The sequence below is a fragment of the Xiphophorus hellerii genome, chromosome 21 (assembly GCF_003331165.1).
Source record: "Xiphophorus hellerii strain 12219 chromosome 21, Xiphophorus_hellerii-4.1, whole genome shotgun sequence".
In the NCBI taxonomy this organism is placed as follows: Eukaryota; Metazoa; Chordata; class Actinopteri; order Cyprinodontiformes; family Poeciliidae; genus Xiphophorus; species Xiphophorus hellerii.
Window position 1 is genome coordinate 7,022,139 of NC_045692.1, and position 20,298 is coordinate 7,042,436.

The 20,298-nt window shown below is 41.2% G+C and overlaps 1 protein-coding gene across 3 annotated transcripts in view; it reads left to right on the forward strand.

The window, feature by feature from the left end:
• Positions 1-20,298, forward strand: part of LOC116711635 (retinal-specific phospholipid-transporting ATPase ABCA4-like) — a 44,842-nt gene that overhangs the window by 11,894 nt on the left and 12,650 nt on the right. For 2 of the 3 annotated variants that reach the window (XM_032551022.1, XM_032551024.1), the window contains 16 exons: positions 1,035-1,269; positions 2,414-2,553; positions 10,361-10,477; positions 12,098-12,295; positions 14,506-14,711; positions 14,785-14,961; positions 15,054-15,276; positions 15,777-15,998; positions 17,000-17,204; positions 17,289-17,366; positions 17,466-17,663; positions 17,982-18,159; positions 18,238-18,369; positions 19,485-19,624; positions 19,706-19,843; positions 19,970-20,148. In XM_032551022.1, the coding sequence (XP_032406913.1) occupies positions 1,035-1,269; positions 2,414-2,553; positions 10,361-10,477; positions 12,098-12,295; positions 14,506-14,711; positions 14,785-14,961; positions 15,054-15,276; positions 15,777-15,998; positions 17,000-17,204; positions 17,289-17,366; positions 17,466-17,663; positions 17,982-18,159; positions 18,238-18,369; positions 19,485-19,624; positions 19,706-19,843; positions 19,970-20,148 (2,766 nt within the window). The remainder of the gene's footprint in view (positions 1-1,034; positions 1,270-2,413; positions 2,554-10,360; positions 10,478-12,097; positions 12,296-14,505; positions 14,712-14,784; positions 14,962-15,053; positions 15,277-15,776; positions 15,999-16,999; positions 17,205-17,288; positions 17,367-17,465; positions 17,664-17,981; positions 18,160-18,237; positions 18,370-19,484; positions 19,625-19,705; positions 19,844-19,969; positions 20,149-20,298) is intronic. The other variant, XM_032551023.1, reaches the window with a different exon arrangement.

Genomic DNA, 20,298 nt, shown 5'->3' on the forward strand with positions numbered 1-20,298 from the left:
AGAACCGGCCCGCGGAGCAAACCAGTAGCTCCCCATTCAAAAGTTCACGGCTTCCTATTTTTAGTTGGCAGGAAACAGTTGCTTCCCTTTTGCCTGACTCTGCCTGAGTTTTTGCGCAAACAGATGGGAGGTGGGGGGTATTTTCTGGTGCGTGTTAGGAAATCTAAATACAGATCAAGCCCGTTTAGCCTGAAAAAGAAAGATAGCTCATTATTGTAGGACAATACTGTGGGAGAAGAAAAGTCTCCAGTCTACTAAAAGTTGATGATGGGTGATAGCTGATGATTTCTTTCAATTTCACTATATTTTCATCACTAAAGTGTACTATTAAGGACTAAGCTAATTTTTTATGTTGATGTTTCCAAATACACATTCATGGCTGTTGACAGTCCGACATCCTGTTGGCGAGATAGTTGTCTCTGTAGACCGTGTATGCTCGAGGTGGAACATGTAAACATGTCACTTCCTGTAAATCAGATGAGGAAGATCCTAAAACTTAACAAGTAGAACGCCTTGAAATATTACTTTTCAAGAGTTTTGTGTTCCACACTTAGATGCATTGAATCATCAAGTCATCCTAAATAAATACAAAAATGCCGTTTTCAAACGGGGATTTCCCTTCTGTCAAACAAAAGCAGTCATATCAGTCTGATTCTATGTGGAAATATAATTTCCCCACTCTCGTTAAATCACAAATCAACTGCTACCAACCATTTTTTATTGCTTAAATTTCACAAGCACCTACATCTGTTTCTGGCCTTACCTTGCAGCAAAGAAACTGCTTAAACAAAACCTGTCTGTCAACATAAAGTAGACTAAGCGATCTCTAAAAGCAACACATCATCATTAAAATTTGATGATCTGAAACATTTAACTGTGGTAAAGAAAAACATCCAAGGAACCTGCAAGAGGGAAAGTAGGCTTTTAGCAGCACAGCATTTTCTTTTTGTTAAATTTAACTTCAAATGCACATCAACATTTCCTTTCAACTACAAACCCATCTTTTAAAATCAACACTGGATCTGTCTTCCCAGCTGTTCCACAGAAGCAGCTCCATGGAGTTCATCCAGGTCGTAACGCCTCTGTTCCAGAAGAATCTGTCTTTCAGGGAGGTGATGGCTGCTGCCTCCAGCCTTGTGTGCGGCTACACAGAGGGGGCTTTCTCCAGAGTCGCCTCTTTTAACTGGTACGAAGACAACAACTACAAAGTCTTCCTGGGAATCAGCAGCGACTGGGCCCAGGGTGACTACACATATGACAACAGCACCAGTAAGTTCAGCACTTGTTTTACAAAACACAGCAGATACAGGTTTACTACAGGTTTACTACAGGTGTAGTAGCTTCATGAGTTTGCTGAGGCAAACTGACTCTGCAGATGTGTGGCGTTCGAGCAGTCTCAAACGCCACACAAAGGAAGATCTGATCCTAAAACAGCGTTACTAACTCAATAGCGACTTCTGGCAAAAAAACACTTTGATTAAATTTAGATTAGATATTATGCTTTAAAGAGGCAGTTTTATGTAAAATCAAAGTTTTTTTAGCTTTAGGTCATGCTGTAATGTCATTACTTTCATGCATGTTTGAGGAATCCTTTTATCTCCATGGAAACCATTCAGCTGTGCAAAATGCCTGGGGGACCTAGACCCGCCTTTGAGATGAAGCTCCTCCTCGGAAACTTGCAGTTTCCAAGTTTCCACCTCACAGAATACCCAACTACCACACCTCACCTACTCAGCTCCTTCAGACTAGCCAGCAGCAATTAGCAAACACCTGGTGGAACTGAACCATGTGCTGAGCTCATTAGACGAGCTATTTCTCAGTGCAACGCTGGTAGAAATGTTTTGAAGGGTTAATGGAGAAGTAAAGCTGTGATGACTTCCTGAAGGTGGAGAGTCAGAAAGAGCTGGAGTTTCTTAAAGAGACAGAGACCCAATTTCAAGGCGTTAAATTACAAAGTCAAATTTGTTTTAAGTCATATTTGATATATACATAGCATTTTTATAAGAACATAGTTATTTGATTGCGCTATAAACTGGCGCTGTGTGGCTGGAAAATACACAATACCTCCCCTTTAAGGTTCAAATCTCCCTCTACTTATGTCTGTTTCAGCAGAGAAAAGGATGTAAGATTCTTAAGAACAATCGCTGTTTGCGGCATGCAGATTGCTTGAAATAAAACCTATCTGGTTAAAGCTGGTAGTTTACTAAAGTAGGTGAAAAAAAGGGAAGAAATTCCTGGCTTTATAAATTGTTGCTCCTGGATTGTAGATGAATCCAAAGTTTTCATTTGTAGTTTGAGAAATCTGTTTTTGTTTCTTGAAACCTGTTGTCATAATCTGTATGATTTGGTAATTTAATAATAAACTGACTTCCTCTGTAACAACAGTCTGCTGACTGATAACTATTTGTCTCAGCTCCTTTCTGCAATGACTTGATGAAGGAGCTGGAGTTCAATCCTGCCACACGAATTGTGTGGAACTCTGTGAAGCCAATGCTGATGGGACGGATCCTCTACGCTCCAGACTCACCAGCTGTCAAGCAAATCATAAGGAATGTAAGCAAATGGCCACTATGCTGATTTTTAAATATTTGTTTATTGGTTTTTTTTACTATATGTAAACATCAACAGAAGTAAACAAAAACAACCCACCCCAAATAAACAAGAAGCACAGCAGTGTCAACATAGAATAAAATTTAAAAAAAAAACAAAAAAAAAAAACATACATACAGCCCACATACACAAAGTACAGACAGACATTCCCAGGCAACATTCTAAGTAGTCAAAGCTCCCAGACAGCCAAGTGAACAATATATTAAATGTAAAGAAATAATAAAAAAAAAAAACAAGTAAATTAATAAGATAAATAAAGATTACAGTCTCTGTAAGAAAGATTGTACTGGGTCCCAGATCCTCCAGAATTTGTCTGACTTTTGATGAAGATCATGAGTCAACTTTTCAACTAAAACAATATCAGAGATTTGTGAAATCCACATATCAACCGTAGGGGCCTGCGGTGCTGTCCATCTCAGTAATATGCATTTCTTGGCCAGAAATAAGAGGATTACAAGCAAATGTTTAGTATCTGCATTATATAGAATTTCCGAAGTATGATTAAAAAGACAGAAGGAGGGAGTTAGTGGGAACCGTTTACCAAAGATCTCTTGTATCATCAGATGAACTGCTTTCCAGAAAACTTGAATACAATTGCAAGACCAAAACAGATGAATAAATGTGCCCCTATGTGTTTTGCATTTACGACAAAGATCTAAAGTATCTGGAAACATCCTCCGAAGGCGAACAGGTGTATAATAAGTTCGGTAGAAAAATTTAAAGTTCTGCTCATGTATAGAAACTGAGGTGCAGTTGGGAAAAACCCCAATACAAATTTCCTCCCAATCTGCTAGATCAAACTTCAGCCCTAGATCATGTTCCCACACCAGCTTCATAGCATCGTAAGCTGAGGAGTCAGAGCCAGATAATAAACTATATATCTTGGAGATAAGTCCTTTTGGAGATTTGGTCATGACAATTATATTTTCTAACTCTGACAATCTTGTGCGTAAGTCTCCTGTTCTCCTGAGAGAGTTCACAAAATGACGGATCTGTAGGTATTTATAAAAATCTCTATTAGAAATATTGAAATTGGTCTTAATTTGTTCAAAGGATTTAACAGAGTCAGAGTCCAGTATGTCCATAATAATTGACAGTCCCCTAGATGACCATTCAGACAAACCAATGTTTCTAATCTCCGCTGGTAAATCTGGGTTCAAGGTTAACGACGACCAAGAAGAGAGGATGGGAGAGATATTAAGATATTTCTTCACATCTCGCCAAGCCAGCAAGGTATTATAAACAATAAAGTTGCTTCTGAGATGGGGTATTTGGTCTATGCCACTTATAAAGAAAAGAGAATTAAGTTTGCTGGGGAAACAGGATTGGGATTCCAGATCTAGCCATAAAGAGTTACTTCTATTCATAAACCAATTTGAAATTATTTTAAGTTGTGCTGCCCAATAATAAAGTTGCAGGGATGGTAATGACAGTCCTCCAAGATGTTTTGGCTTAGTTAATATAGAAAACTTAACTCTTGGGTGTTTGTTGTTCCAAACAAAGCGAGATAAATGAGAATTTAGTGACTTGAAGTGTGCAGGAGATAAATAGCAGGGAAGATTTTGATATAAATAGTTAAGTCGCGGGAGAATATTCATTTTTATAATATTGATTCTCCCTAAGAAAGAAGTTGGCAGGGGAGCCCATTTTATTAAATCGTGTTTTATCTTCTGAATTAGAGGTGAATAATTAGCTCCAAAAAGATTATTCAGATCAGGTGTAACAAAAATACCCAGATACTTGAAGCCTCTCATAGACATTTGAAAGGGAGATTGCATGAACTTTTCTGGGGGGATGCCGAAAGGGGTGGCGACAGACTTTCCTAAGTTGATTTTGTATCCTGACAAAGCACTGAACGTGGCCATAGATTCCAAGATAGCTGGAATTGATTTCTCAGGATTGCACATATACAGAAGTACATCATCTGCGAATAGTGAAATTACATGATTTCTACCGCCTATATTGATTCCAGATACATCTGGATTAGTCCTGATAATCTCGGCCAGAGGTTCAATAAACAATGTAAACAGTAAGGGTGAGAGGGGGCACCCCTGCCTACAGCCCCTATGAATCTTAAAGGGCTCAGACATCAAGCCATTTGTGTTAACTGAGGCTGTTGGGTCTGAATAAAAGCTTTTAACCAGGTTGATGAAATTTGGGCCCAGACCGAATTTATGTAACACCTGAAAAAGAAACTGCCATTCAACTCGGTCAAAGGCCTTCTCGGCATCAAGGGAAACAATTACTGCAGGCTTTTTGTGAGTGTTAAGGTACTGAACAACATTAAGAACGCGTCGTATATTGTCTGTGCCATATCTCATTTTTATAAAACCTGCCTGATCTGGGTTTATTATTTTAGGGAGGATATTTTCCAATCTCCGGGCCAAAACTTTTGCCACAATTTTATAATCAACGTTAAGCAAACTAATAGGTCTGAAGGAGGAACAATCCAGGAGACTTTTACCTTCTTTTAAAAGAAGACTGATGGAGGCGTGTCTCCACGAGGGGGGGATGCCATTTCTCAAAATGTCATTAACAGCGGGCATTAATATTGGTTGAATCTCTGGCCAAAATGACTTAAAAAATTCCAATGGAAACCCGTCAGGTCCAGGACACTTTCCGTTTGGCATAGATTTAATTGCAGCCCAAACTTCCTCCGGAGTGATTGCAGCATCTAAAAAAGCACGATCCTCTCCCGTGACAGAAGGTAGAGATATATTGCTCAAATAGGAGGTGATATCTTCTGGGTCAGCCATGTCTGTATTGTATAGAGATGTGTAAAAATCCCGGAAAGTGCTGTTAATAATTATTGGGTCACATGAGACGTCTTCGTTTTGCGTTCTTATCATATTGATTAAGCGACTATTATCTTGATTTTTCAATAAATGAGAAAGCATGTGACTGGACTTATTACCAAATTCATAGTATTTCTGTTTAGTATAAAGTAGTAATTTCTGAACTTGGCGGGTGTAGTCTATATTAAGCTCAGATTTAACAGCCATTAGTGCCTTTAAATTTGACAATGTTGGTGATTGTTTGTGTATTTGTTCTAGTCGAATCACCTCTTTTTCAAGGTTATTTCTTCTCTCCGCTAGAGCCGCTTTTTGGTGAGACCAGTAAGAAATAAGATGGCCGCGCAAAGTAGCTTTTGCTGCATCCCAGATCATAGCAGAAGATACAGGAGAGTTTTTGTTGTCAAGCCAGAACTGCAATAGGTTATTCCGGACAAAGTTGCAAAAGGATTTATTATCTAAAAAGGAGGTATTGAATTTCCAAGTGAAAGTTCTAGGCATACGTAATACTGGATCAACACTTAAAAATACTGGTGCATGATCTGACAAGACTATGGGGTCTAAGTTACAACTTTGAACTGAGTGTAAAAGCGACTTGGGGATAAAAAAATAATCCAGCCTGGAATAAGAGTTATGGGGATGTGAATAAAATGTATAGTCCCTTGTTTTAGGATGTAAATGTCGCCAAATATCTATCAAGCCAGTATCTGTGCATAAGTTTTTTAGGACAGCTGAAGCTTTCGGGTTCGGCAATTTCGCAGAGGAGGACCTATCCAGAGATGCGTTCATTACGCAATTAAAGTCACCAGCCAAAAAACCAATTCCTTTGCAATGATGGTTAAATAATAAGATCATTCGTGACATAAACTGAGGCGAGTCATCATTAGGAGCGTATACATTGAGAATAGTTATATGTTGTCCATGGATCGACCCTGTAATTAGAATAAATCTCCCCTCTGAATCCTTCTCCTCATGCTCCAGAATAAAAGGAAGATTCTTGTGTATGAGAATGGCCGTACCCTTCTTATTTTGTGAATGGGCGGAAAAATATACATTACCTACCCAGTCCCTTTTAAGTTTCAAATGTTCTGTAGCAGATAACCTAGTTTCTTGTAATAGTGCTATGTCAAGTTTATTTTTTTTCAAGAAAGACAAAACCTTCTTCTTCTTGATCACATGACCCAGTCCCTGTACATTCCAGGTAACAATCCTAAGAGAGCCAGACATACAAACTATAAGGGCAGAAAACAGCTCTTAAACACTGGGTGTCATATTTGAATAGGTTGGGCTGTACATAGACATTTGTGTATGTATAAAAAAGAGAAAAAACACACTTAGGTTCCTGACATTTAACATAAAAACAAATAAAATAAATAAAATACTGAATCTGCAAACAGCAGCATTCACCCTCCCCTATCCTGTCCCCAAACGACAGAAAAGAACAACCCAAAAAGATGTCACTAACGTTTCCAACCAGCATACAACTCCCGATTCTAAGTTCGGTCACAGCGACAACCGGACGCTCAAAACACCATCCGTGGTCCAGGCAAAAAATAAATAAAATGAAATAAGATTTAGCCACACTGAGAGGCCTCCCAACATAGTAAGTTCAAAAAGGAGAAAAAGTGAAAATGTTTTTTAGGTCTCAGCGTGGGTATAAAGTCCATCTTCCTCCAAATTTCCTGAATAAAGCAGGAAAAAAGAAACAATAATAAACAGAATACCTCATTTAAGCGAGTCCAGAAATGCAGCGGCAGCCTCAGATGTATCGAAAAAACGGATTCGCCCCTCATGAAGACATCTGAGGCGAGCGGGATAAGCGAATCCACGGTATTTGTCGCGGCGGATCAGCTCCTTCACCACAGCACCAAATTCTCGCCTTCTCCTCAGGACCTCCGCCGACAGGTCGGGGTAGAATCTCAGTTGAGAGCCGCCATGGAATATGTCACGCTTCTTCTTTGCTGCATTAAGCACAGCCTCTCTGTGCGAATATCTCAAGAAACGAACCAGGATACTTCGTGGTGGTTTATTCGGGGCCGGAGCAGGAGCTAAAGCCCTGTGGGCCCGTTCGATCTCCAATGCTGGATGATCAGCTGGTAAACCGGCCAAGGTCGGTAGCATTTCTTGGAGAAAGTCCACAAGAGGAGTGTTGCCCTCTACTTTCTCTGGTAAGTTAATGATTTTTAAGTTTTTACGCCGACCACGGTTCTCCAAGTCATCTATTTTTAGCTGTAGCTGTTCCACTATCTTCTCCATGGCGGCTATGCTTGTCCCGTGGGCGCCGAGGCTGTCCTCTGTCCCGGAGATTCTCCCCTCGGCCTCCTCCATGCGTTTTTCCAAGTCCGCCGCTCTGCTAGAGAGCAGCGACAGGGAGCTCTCGACCGAACCGACAGAGGCCTTTAAATCGCCCAGTGCGACATCAATAGTATCGAGTCGGGTGCCGATGGATGCATCCATATCTTTCATCCGGGAGGCCAACGACTTTACCTCAGATAAAATCAGCTCCATTGTAGTTTGGTCGGCTAGCTCCGAGACGCTAGCATTAGCCTCACCCTGACTTGATTCCTTCGGAACGGTTTTCTTCTTGGTGGAAGAACCCGGCGGGGAAAAAATTGGGAAATCTTTTTCACGTTGTGATCGAGGCATCCCCGAAATGTTTCAAAGTAGACAAGAACGAGTTTAACTGGAGGAAGATGTAAAATTATTTTTAGCCTGGAGCGGAGAAGAGCCTCAAGCGTCCATCTTGGTCCGGACCCACGTGATCTCCCCACTATGCTGATTTTTAATATATTATTGTTTGTATTTTTCTTTAGAAATTAAAATTACTTGTGTATAAACTGTCATTTTTATGATTTTAACCTTTCTCTATTGCTTGAATTTACTTTACAGTGTAAAGTAAATTCCTTTTATTTTAAGTTTTATGAAGTTACAACCACAGACTTGCATATATTTTATTGGAGCTTGATATGACACATAAATACTGGAGCAGATGTTGGTAAGACTAAACATAGACCCAGAGTCAATGGGGAGTAAGTTAGAACCAAACATATGCAGACTCTAGAATGGCTTAATCAAAGTAAAGACTCAAATTCGAATGAGAACCTGTGGCAGGACTGGGAAAATGATGCTTACAGACACGGCCCATCCAATTTGACTGAGGTTAAGTGTCTAGATGTTCAAAGTTGCTAGAGAAATACACCAAAAGAAGGATCTATACTGACTCTTCATCATATATTGTTTCTATTTTGGCTAAATACAAAAGATTTTATTGTGCAGTATATTGCATTGGTGTGTCATATAATCCTAATAAAATATGTCCAAGTTTGCAGTCGGACTGTAATAAATGGGAAAAATCTTTGGGGGGAAACTTTTATGGTTGAGGACATCTGATTGAGAGTTGATCTGGGATTAGATCAATTGAAAAATTACGATTAGAAATGCACAGGAACAACCGGAAACATCGAAGACACTCAAGCACGAAATCTAGAAAGATCTAAATGAATGTGGCCACCCAGACATCTCGGTGACATCCCTATCTCTGTTTTCCTTCGGTGTTGGCTCCTCTGATGCGGCGAACAATGCGTTTCCACCACAGAAAACGTGATCAGCTTTCCCCATGTTTTATCCAGGCCTTTGTATCTAGATGCAGATAAGTGTTTGTCAAAGCTGTTAAGCCTCTGGTGGGGTGGGTGGGAGGTGGGTATAGGCAGTCATGGTTGGCTTGGTTGCAATGGTAGAACACAAACTGACCGGCTGTGTTGACTGCTGCCCCATCCGTTGGCGCCGCCGCTTTTCCAGAGTTGCCTTACAGCGGCGTGGCTTTTCCTTAAAGATGTGAGAGTGCGTAGAAAGGGTCACACACCCTCATGTTTGTTCCTACACAGCCCTTTATAGACCTCTTTGTTTTCCTCTTGCCTCAGCTGGAATCTTAATTGCACTAAGAATGATGTGACAACCACTGGGTTAATCCATTACTTTACAGGAGGGGGAAACAAAGACTCTGGCGGCTCTTTGTTGTCATGCATCAGAGTATTTCAAGGAAATGCTGGTCAAGAACTTTGTGTTTTAGGACCACGCTGTCGTCATACGTGGTTGCTCTCGCAGAATATCGAGCTACCTAGGTCTTATCTACATCCTGCTGTACCCAAGCCTTGTCTGTCGGATTTTTAGGACACACAATGAAAGGCAGAAAATATCCTCATACTTCAAATATTTCTCCATCATCAGAACACGCCACATCTTAGCTCCTACTCGATTTTTTTTTACAAAATTGGCTATCAGCAGCCTCCCCGTCCAGCTACTCCTCCTCTGTCGCCTGCTATTTTGAACTATCTTGTGGAATGAGGAAGCTCCCGGTTGTGGGAACCTTACTGGGATTCACTGGGCCGGCTGAATGCATTCATCCAGTCGTCACCAACGGCCTCCATTGTCACCCCCCGGCTCCATTGTCCCCTTTGTCACCCGAAATCAGACACACACAAGAGGAAGGCGTTTAATTGGGTGTACTCTTGAGTGCTTTTATCCCCCCCACTGCACATGACTGAATGCCTGAGTAGCCGACCTCGGGTGTGCGCCTACACAAAGCACTGTACACATTCGGGGTTTTGAACGATAAGCGTGCAGTAAATATTTGACAATCTGGCACCGAAAAGGCCTTCATCGCAGGTTATCTGTAAAGGCTGGCGGGAATTCTTTGTGGAAGAATGCACGTGTTGTCTTTGCAAAGCTTGTTTTCGCACAGTTTGATGTGGGAATGGTATGTAGCGGGAGATTAGGGTGTGTGTGACGGGGTGTATGCCTATGTGTGTGTGTTTTTAAGCATCCAAGCTTTGTGTCCAAGTTTGGATTGGACTTGGGTGTTATTCGCTTCTACCTACCAACGTTTCTTGCAACCTGAATGCATTTCTCTATATTTTCTTTGGGGGATGTTCAACTTCTCACTTTCTCCTCTGCTGCAGGCAAACACAACGTTTGAGGAGCTGGAGAGGCTGAGGACGATGGGAAAGGCCTGGGAGGAAGTGGCTCCTCAGATCTGGGCTTTTTTCCAAGATGGAGTGCAAGTCAAGATGATCCGGGTGGGACAACGTTGCAGTCTGGCTGAATAAATAACTTGCAAGCTTATCTCGCACCAGATCCGCTCCTTGTGACATGGGAGATGTGCACGATGACGATCTTATCACTGCTGCCATTCAGCTGAAACCCAATGCCCAACTATTGTGCCTTTGAATAAGTTGATAAATGATGTTATTTCATCCCAAGCTTCTGACCATTTAGGTGAAATTTCCTGCTTGTATATAAAAAATGATCTCACTACAATAACGCATCTCTTTCGCTTTCCAGTTTACTTCTCAAAATGTGAAACTAGGCCATTGTTCAGATTAATGCCTGGTTGAAAACAGATATTTCCATATACTGTGTAAAAGGGAAACATATCTTTTTCTTCTCACTCTCTGATAGTAAATCTGATCAAATTTGTCCTGTTTTACAGGTCAATTAGGATTGAGAACATTAGTTCTATTTGCTAAATGCCAGAATAATAAGATTTCTTTTAACTGTTTACAAATATCAGTGGTGAAACGGCCTTTTAAACTGCATGACTTGGGTCGAATGTTTTGAATATCCTTCCTCAAACTTCTCACATTGGCCCCTTCCTCCTGAAAGAAGTGGTGTAACTGAGTCAGGTTTGTAGGCCACTTTGCCCGCCCTCTTCCTTTCAGCTTTGCACACAAACTTTCTAAGAGAGGGAGATCTTTGTGATGGCCACTCCTGAACACTGACTTTGTTGACCTTAAGCCACTTTGTCACTAATTTGGCTGTATGTTTAGGGTCACTACCCACTTGGGAGATCCATTTGTGTCCAAGCTATGACCTCCAGGCCGAAGTTTTGAAGTGTTCCTTCAATATTTCCGCTTAATGTTCTTACCTTGTGATGCCATGTAATTTCCTGCTGCACCAAAAACACCCACAAAACAGGATGCTGCCAAACATCACAGTTAGGATGTCATTGCCCTTTTTTTCCCTCCAATTTCTTCCAAACACTTAAATGTTAGTTTAAACATACCAAAAGAAAATGTCTTCTGAAATGCAGATTTTTTTGTCAGTCTGTTTACGGTATGTTGATTTTGAGTCATGACATCTTCCTTGCTGAGTGGCATTTCAGGACATGTTAATAATGGAGTTGTTTTAATCAGGAGGACTCTCTCTCTTATGAGCTTCAGACAACATTCTTGCAAGATATTTTGCCTTTGTTTAGGAGTTAATACGCACATTTGACACTTTTAAACAGGTTTAATTAACGTTCATTCTGGGATACAAACGTGTCTCCTTCCTGAAAATTATAATAGCTGAATATTTCTATGGCGTTTACACTTCTATAATACTGAAACTGCATGAGTAGATAATACTGCACTTTTCAGTCTCTGGAAATTGTAATCAAAAGCTGCTAATTTACCTACGAAAAGAAAGAGAATCATTCTTGGTGGTGTGGCTTCACAATGCTCCAACGGGGTCATAATTTTAGTAGGTTCAACATATGAATTCAAAAACACATAATCGAATACTTTCTTTTCTGTTACTGTGGCATTTTGCAAAAAGAAGTACATTTATCTAAACATGTCTATTTCTACAGTGCACGTAAATCCATGAATTGATCTGTACATTTTTCAAATTAAGCTCAAAACTTTCTTTTATTTCAGGACACCATCCGCAATCCCTCCGTGATGGATTTTATAGACAGGAGCCTGGAAGAGGCGCCATTCTCCTCCGAACACATCCTCAACTTCCTGCACAACGGCCCACCAGAGGAGCGGCGCTACGACATGCCCAACTTTGACTGGCGAGACATCTTCAACCTCACTGACCGGGTCATTCGGATGCTCAATCAGTACGGGGATGTAAGTAAGAAACCACAGCAGTGCATTTAAAATTTTCTGCCTCCTTGCAGAGAGCAGCAATTTATTCTTCAGATGTTTGATTAGCATGCTAAAAAAATCACTTCCCCAAAAAAACAATTAAGCTCACATTTAATAGTTTTATTTCTTAAAATACAAGCAGCAAAAGTGAACCGTCCTGCATGATCTGGAATTAGTAATAGTGTCTCTGCAAGACAAGAGAGCTTGTTAGGTTTGTTCTAATTAGCTTGTCAGGTCTAGCAGTACTTTAACTTCTTTGTAGTTCCCAATTTCTCTTTTTTATTCCCTCAAGGTTATACTGATCTGTGCTAAAAGAGAACCTCTGACGTATTTTAATTGGAAATTGTCAATCTAAATGTTTCGCCGAATCAGACATTTTGGCCTGGTGTCAACACAAACACATTCCAACAATAACTCTCCAAATTTCCAGATAAGTCTAAAGTTTCAGGACAATTATTCAATTTTTTCCCCATTCTCTCTTGTGACTTTGATGGTACGAATTTGGACAGTACTGCCATTATGTTCCTCTTGAAATGTCAGGCTCCAGGTCAGGCCTTTTTCACAAAATAATCCAATCAAGTCTCGCATTTGTCGAACTTAATGCCCTGGAAGCTAAGCACTGTGCTCTATGCACTACTCTTGACATTTTTAGGAGATTCTTGGCTCTCCAATTTGTTCCCTTTGTACAGAAATGTGGTAGTCCACCCAAGTGGGCATGAGCCAAAGCTACAAAGCAGCTGGCCACTCTGTTTTGTTTCATGTTGATTGAGTAGAAGTTAAAAAACAAAGAGAAGCCCTTGCGTAACGCTTCTTATAAGGGTCATCTACATTAGTAGGGGGGAATGCATGTTAGACAAAAGAGTAAACTGGCCCTTTTACTGCAGAGGCTCATCAGAATGAGAAGTATATTGCCCTGAAGGGGTTGAGGACAGGGGGGTGTACCTGGATACAAGGCTGTGTAGGTGGTGGGTGCACTTTGTTTTTGTCCAAGTTGAAGCTTACAGCACTTGAGTTTGACAGGAAGAGTGGAAACGACTGAGACCGATTAGACACAGCTGTCACTCCATCTACTATCCTTTATAAAGCTGCAACAATAACCGTGAGCTTAATGGTTGGCTCGCTCACGTTGGTGGCATGTATGCATATCACACCGTCCGAAGAGGCTTCACTGTTCCTGTCAGGGAATATTTCCATAAACAAAGAGATTTTCTCCTAAATGTGAATTGTTTATTAATATTGTTAAGTCTGAAATTGCTCAAATGCATCCAGACCTTTTTTTTGTTTTTGGTGTATATCTGTGTTTGCAAAGCAAATGGTGTTTGTGTGTGTGTTTTGGGTTGAGAAGGGCTGTCGGTAGCCTTGGTGGTAAATAGCTGTTTTGGAGGGATTCCTTTTGGACCACAGCCATCCTTATTTGCATGAGCTTTCGTTGAATGGTTTCATCGGACACGCTTTTCAGGAACGAGACAAACACCTCTGCAAATGTGTAAGGGGCCTTTGGAGTCTTGGGCCAGCGCTGGTATTTGCGGGCTTTTCATCTTTTGAGCTACGCTGGGGACATTGCTGAAGCAATAGCAGCTGTATGATGGCAGCCAGTTCACAACTTCTTTTCAGGCAAAGATATCATTACAACAACAGAACCCTTCAGTATAAAATTATCATATTTTTAGCCTTCAAATGAGTTATTCAGGGTTATGCTTGCATGATCGGCATTACCATCTCAAATATTTGACACCAACATTTTCTTTGTGTACTCTTAATGGGAGCCCATGTGCCACCTGTGGTACTTGTACTATAGATTAAGAACCATGATCTTGAAACATTCGTAGTTTACTACAAATGGTCTTTTAGTTAAACTGTAAAATAATTGTAACTTTTGTAATGTAAATAAAATGTTGTCTCGTTTCATAATGAACAACAGAATGAATTGTAGTCATATCCATTAAATTACAATTAGGTGTGATTAAAAGCAAATATGTTAACATGCTACGCTGAGATGCTAACTGCCGAACAATTTGATATTATTAATGTAATATTAGCATGCTGGCATGCTAAACTGAGTGGTTAACTTCTGTTCAGCATTGTGACTGAAAGTCGTCCCTATTGTACTCCATTCTGTTCATTCTCGTGACTTTACTCTAATCCATATCCTAATGTATGTGTTTGTTTCTCATTTATTCCCTCTCTGACAGTGTTTAATTCTTGATAAATTCATACCTCTACCTGATGAAGATGCTGTCACTCATCGGGCCTTGGACCTGTTGGAGGGAGGCAAGTTCTGGGCGGGTCTCGTCTTTACGAACATGTTCTCTTGGACCACCAGCGTTCCCCCTCATGTCAAGTTCAAGATCCGAATGGACATCGACATAGTGGAGCGCACCAACAAAGTCAAAGACAGGTCAGATTCGGTTTCCAGCAGACTGTAGATAAGAAAAAACATAGGATTTAAAATGTGTGTTTGCTTTTCTCAGGTACTGGGACCCAGGCCCCAGAGCTGATCCTATGGATGATTTCCGCTACGTCTGGGGTGGCTTTGCTTACCTCCAGGACATCATAGAGCATGGGATTATCAGGACTCATACAGGAAAAGAGTGGCCTTTGGGTGTCTACCTACAGCAGTTCCCCTATCCCTGCTATGTGGATGACCTGTGAGTGGAAACATATTGTTTTACACACTTCATCTGACAATAAGTAGGTCCTCCATATCATTTCTTTCCTCTCCCAAATCTCCTTCCTCCAGCTTCATGTTGACGTTGAACCGATGTTTCCCCATCTTCATGGTTCTGGCTTGGGTTTACTCCGTGTCTATGGTAGTTAAGAGCATAGTTCTGGAGAAGGAACTCCGCTTGAAGGAGACCCTGAAAACCATTGGGGTCACCAATGGTGTCATTTGGTCCACCTGGTTTATTGACAGCTTTTTCATGATGGGCACCAGCACAGCTCTATTGACTGCCATCATCATGGTGAGCTTCGTATTTGTACTTCCATACCTGCATGTCTTCCACCTGAAACATCTAATCTATCTCCCTGTCTGCTTTCGACATAAACTTGCTTCACAAATCAAAAACGCCAAGTAGTAAACCATTCTGCTGTCAGTTATCACTCTTTTTTCTTGAACAACTGAATTGATATTAATAGCTCACTTAATGCATACTTTCTCAGTAAATCATTAATGTTAGAATGACTGATACCATGACATCATGAGGATTATGTCAGAGTTCTGCGAGATTTGCAGTAAAGAACTTGTAAATGATTAAAAGCGGGCAGAGACAGCGCCTTCTTCATCTTAATATGGTGGGCTTATGCGACCCCTTGTGGACAGTGTTACATCAAAATGTCCACATTTTGTTGACAAAGGAAGAGAATGATGATGATGTTGTCTTTTTGACCGACCAAAGCAAAACCTACATGTTGATATGATTACAGTATCTGAACCTCGTGTGTGTTTCTTTCCTGTCTTCAGGGAGGGAGGGTCCTGAACTACAGCGACCCTGTCATCCTTTTCCTCTTTCTGCTCTCGTTCACCACTGCCACCATCATGCAGTGCTTCCTGTTCAGCGTCTTCTTTAACCAGGCCAACCTGGCTGCTGCCTGCTGCGGCATCATCTACTTCACCCTCTACTTGCCACACATTTTCTGCTTCGCCTGGCAGGAACGCATCACCAAAGACATGAAGATCATGGCGGTGGGTGCCTCCAACTCAAAACATGGTTATATTTCTCTTTTAATTGATGAGCAGATGCCTTGAAAAAAAATTCATCCACCTTAAACCTCCAAATATCTTGTCACGTTACAACCACAAATAGCATTATCAGGGCATATCTCCCATAGACTTATCATCAATGAAAATGCCATTGGCACAACTCAAAACTTACCATGACATGACACCCTTATACTGACAGGCTGAATAGGAGAATATATTGATATGACATCTATTAGTTGCAAACTCATCAAATCTGGGCCAAATGGAAGAATGCAAACTTATTTAAATCCATTTTTAAATGAAATCCATAAGGTAGATAGTTTGCCACAAGCCAGCAAAGAGCCGGTGGAAGGTTCACCGATCACATGAGACCAAAATGAAGCTTTCTGACACATAAAATGTTATTTCTGGCTGAAGACTAACACTGCACAGTTCCTGAACACATCTTTCTGAAAGTAAAACCAAGTCGAATCGAGACTTGGTTTGAGATAAATTAAGGTCTATCCTGAAGCAAAGCCTGCGACAGACTGCAAAAGACTTGAGACTGAAGCACACGGTCATCCTCTACATGGAAAATGGACTTGGATTTTTTTGGCCTCCAGTGCAGCTAGAGCTAGCAAGTGTTGATTCAACAAATTTCGGTTGAAAATAAATTGGTTCAATGCGCATTTCAGATTTTCATTTGAAAAATATTTGGTAAATTTTGTATCATTTTCCTTCCACTTTATATTAAGCTCTACCTTGTGTTGGTTCATAATGTAAACACTAGAAACATAGTCTGAAGTTTGTGATTGGTAACTTGTGAAAAAGTTCAAGGATAATGAATACTTTGACAAGAGACTGTACTGCATGTTCTTCTTCTTACACAACTACGAACTGTTCCCAAACACCATAACCCATTTCTTCATTAGAAGTAAAATTGCTAGTCAAGTAATGGTAGAAAGGATTTGACCATTCTGATTAAATAATGCCTCATCACGCAGAGTCTGCTGTCCCAAGTGGCATTTGGCTTTGGTACAGAGTATCTATCCCGCTATGAGGAGCAAGGGATGGGCTTGCAATGGGACAACATCCAGACCAGTCCTTTGGAGGGAGACGAGTTCTCCTTCCTCACGTCCATCTGCATGATGGGCTTGGACACGGTTCTCTATGCTGCTCTGGCCTGGTACCTGGACAACGTCTTCCCTGGTCAGTGTGCTGAAATGAACCAAAAGGTATGCTTTCGTCATAAAAATATGCTAGCATTCTGTTTTTTTCTTCTTGTCATCACAGGACAGTACGGCATTGGTCGCCCCTTTTACTTCCCCTTGCTGCCATGTTACTGGCTCAACAGTGTTGCCCCAGCCTCTGGTATTTCATTCTTAGCCTGTGTGGAATATGTTTTAGTGACTTTATACACAAGATAATATGGGCGATTATACCAGGATATTTTGTTATCTTTTTCCAAAGGAAATTACAAAACGGAACTGGAGAAAAAAGGCTTCGACAATCTGACGAACAAGGAGCAAGGAGAGAAAAAGGCTGTTGGGGAAACTGCCGAGCAGGTGGAACCACAAGCTAAGGAGAAGGAGGACATACCTTCATGTGAACATCATGATCAGCGTGAGAAGCTCAGCCACACAGAGCCTAAGAAGAACCAGAAGGATGGTAAACCCAGTATATGACTGTAGCTGCCTTACAGAGTGCTTTTCCATCCCAGACAGGATTCATTGTGTGGAACCCTGATGACCTTGTGTGTGTTTGAACTTGTTGGCATTTGTAAACTCACACCTCTCACCTACCAGTCTCATGTTTAGTTAATCAGTAGACTCCGAATTGCATTCCAGACACATGATTTCATCAACCTTTAGGCAACAAAATACATTTGTTTCACTCTCTGCACAAAACTAACACAGTTTAAACTCAGAGACATTTAAAGTCTCGCTCCGGATGGTGGCAAAACAGAGTTGTTTTTGGTGTCCACAGAGGAGCCGTTCTTCGAGGCAGAGCCGGCAGATCTGGTGAAGGGGGTCTGCATCCAAAACCTGGTCAAGGTATTCAGCAACTGCTCCTTGCCAGCCGTCGATGGACTCAGCATCAACTTCTACGAGAGCCAGATTACGGCCTTTCTCGGGCACAACGGAGCCGGGAAGACCACCACCATGTATGTCGCTTAGACTCTCTGCTGGCATGTAAGCAGAATGCTGAACGTGAGAGAGTCTACATCTTCTCTTTGTCCCAGGTCAGTCTTGACTGGAATGTTCCCTCCCACCTCGGGCACGGCCACCATCTACGGCAAGGACATCCGCTCGGACATGGACAGCATTCGCATGTCTCTGGGAATGTGTCCTCAGTACAACATCCTTTTTCAGCAGTATGTCACTTCTCACATATTTAACTGGCATAAGCTGTGCTTTGAAAAAACATTCTTGACCCTTAAACGATTTCACATTCAACCCTTAAAGATTTGTGGTTTTCACAACCACAAATCTTGAAGTATTGTGTTGGGATTTCCTGTCACGTTTGGCATATTTCTGAGGTTGTTATCTTGCTGGTACGTGGACACCTGCCCTAGTCTCAAATCCTTTGAAACCTCAAGATTTTCCTCCAGGATTGCCCTGTTTTTAGCTCTTCCTGTTACCTCAATTCAGTTTCTTTATCCTTCTGACCATGAATTTGTCTCCACTGCACTTCCCAATGGGGAGGGGACTGTACATGGTGTTTTACACTGTTTAATACCCTACATAGTCTTCTACATGTAAGTCAAAAAGTTCAATGTCTTCTACTTTTTTCTACTCTGTCCCACATACCTACCTGGCTTGTGCCAAAATGCAGACAGGACTTTCATAGCTTTATTTGAACACATGATTTCTTTGGGGAGTAATTTGTAGATTACAAAACTAATAATTTCCCCGTACTGTAATTATCTTGCCTGAGTTGTGGATCTTTGTAGTTGCTTTAGGCATTTTGACTCTTTGATTAAATAATGTTCTCCTAAAACACCTGAGTCTTTTAGACAGACAGCCAGTGGATTGGTAGGTTTGCGGTGTCCTACTCTTTCATTTTTTTGATGATGGATTAAAAAGCTCTTCATAGGGATTTAAATCCATTAAATATGGTTTTATAATCTAGTCCTGCTTTCAATTTTTCCATTGATTTATCCCTTAATTGTTTGATGTGCCTCTTGGTCTTCATGATTCTGTTTGTTCTTTAACATTTTCTAACAAACCTTCACAGAGCATCTAGATTGATGCTGAAGACTATTACTTCCATTCACTTTCCTTCGTAAATAATTTTTTAAAGCCATCGTGTATTTTCAACTCTCAATTGTCCAGTACTACCACTCATAAACCCGATGAAAGATATTAAAAATTGAAGTTGCAACTTGAAACGTCAAGCTAAAACTTCAAGTTTTAGCATCTTTTGAAGTTTTAGGTCTTAACTTGGAAAAACGGTGGCACTCATTTGTACCAACTGCTTGTTCCTCAGCATGACGGTGGCAGAGCACATTCTCTTCTACACGCTGCTGAAAGGCCGTCCAATAGCTGAGGCTGAGGAAGAGGTGGAGAACATGCTGCAGGATCTGGGCCTTCCCCACAAGAGAGACGAACTGACCCAGAATCTCTCAGGTCTTTTTAGAATCATGTGCATTCCTTGCCCTCTGGCACACACAAAGAAAATACACACTTAACCGTTGTTTCGACGTCCAGGGGGAATGCAGAGGAAGTTGTCGGTAGCTTTGGCTTTTGTTGGTGGAGCCAAGGTGGTGATCCTGGATGAGCCCACCTCAGGGGTGGACCCGTACTCCAGGCGCTCGATTTGGGACTTACTGCTCAAATACCGTCTGGGTAATACAGATTATTCTAATTCACACCGCAGGAAAATATCACCTGTATTCGTGATTACGTGATACATCAAATATCCATCCATCTTTCCTTCTCTCACCATCACTTGTCTTGATTTGTGGTTTTCAGGACGCACAGTGATCATGTCCACCCACCACATGGATGAGGCTGACCTGCTGAGTGACCGAGTGGCCATCATCTCTCAGGGTCGCCTTTACTGCTGCGGCTCACCCATCTTCCTTAAGAACTGCTTTGGGGCAGGGTTTTACCTCACTCTGGTTCGCAGGATGAAGCACGAGCTGCCTAATGTGAGGAACAGGGAAAATGAAACCTTTTGTTTGTCTGAAACACAATAGATTGAAAAGTCTGTGAGAACTCTTGAAATGCTTAACTTCATGTAGAGCAAGCTTGACTGGCATCTGTAGGGATGTGTAAAAACAGTATAGAAGTATAGTTTT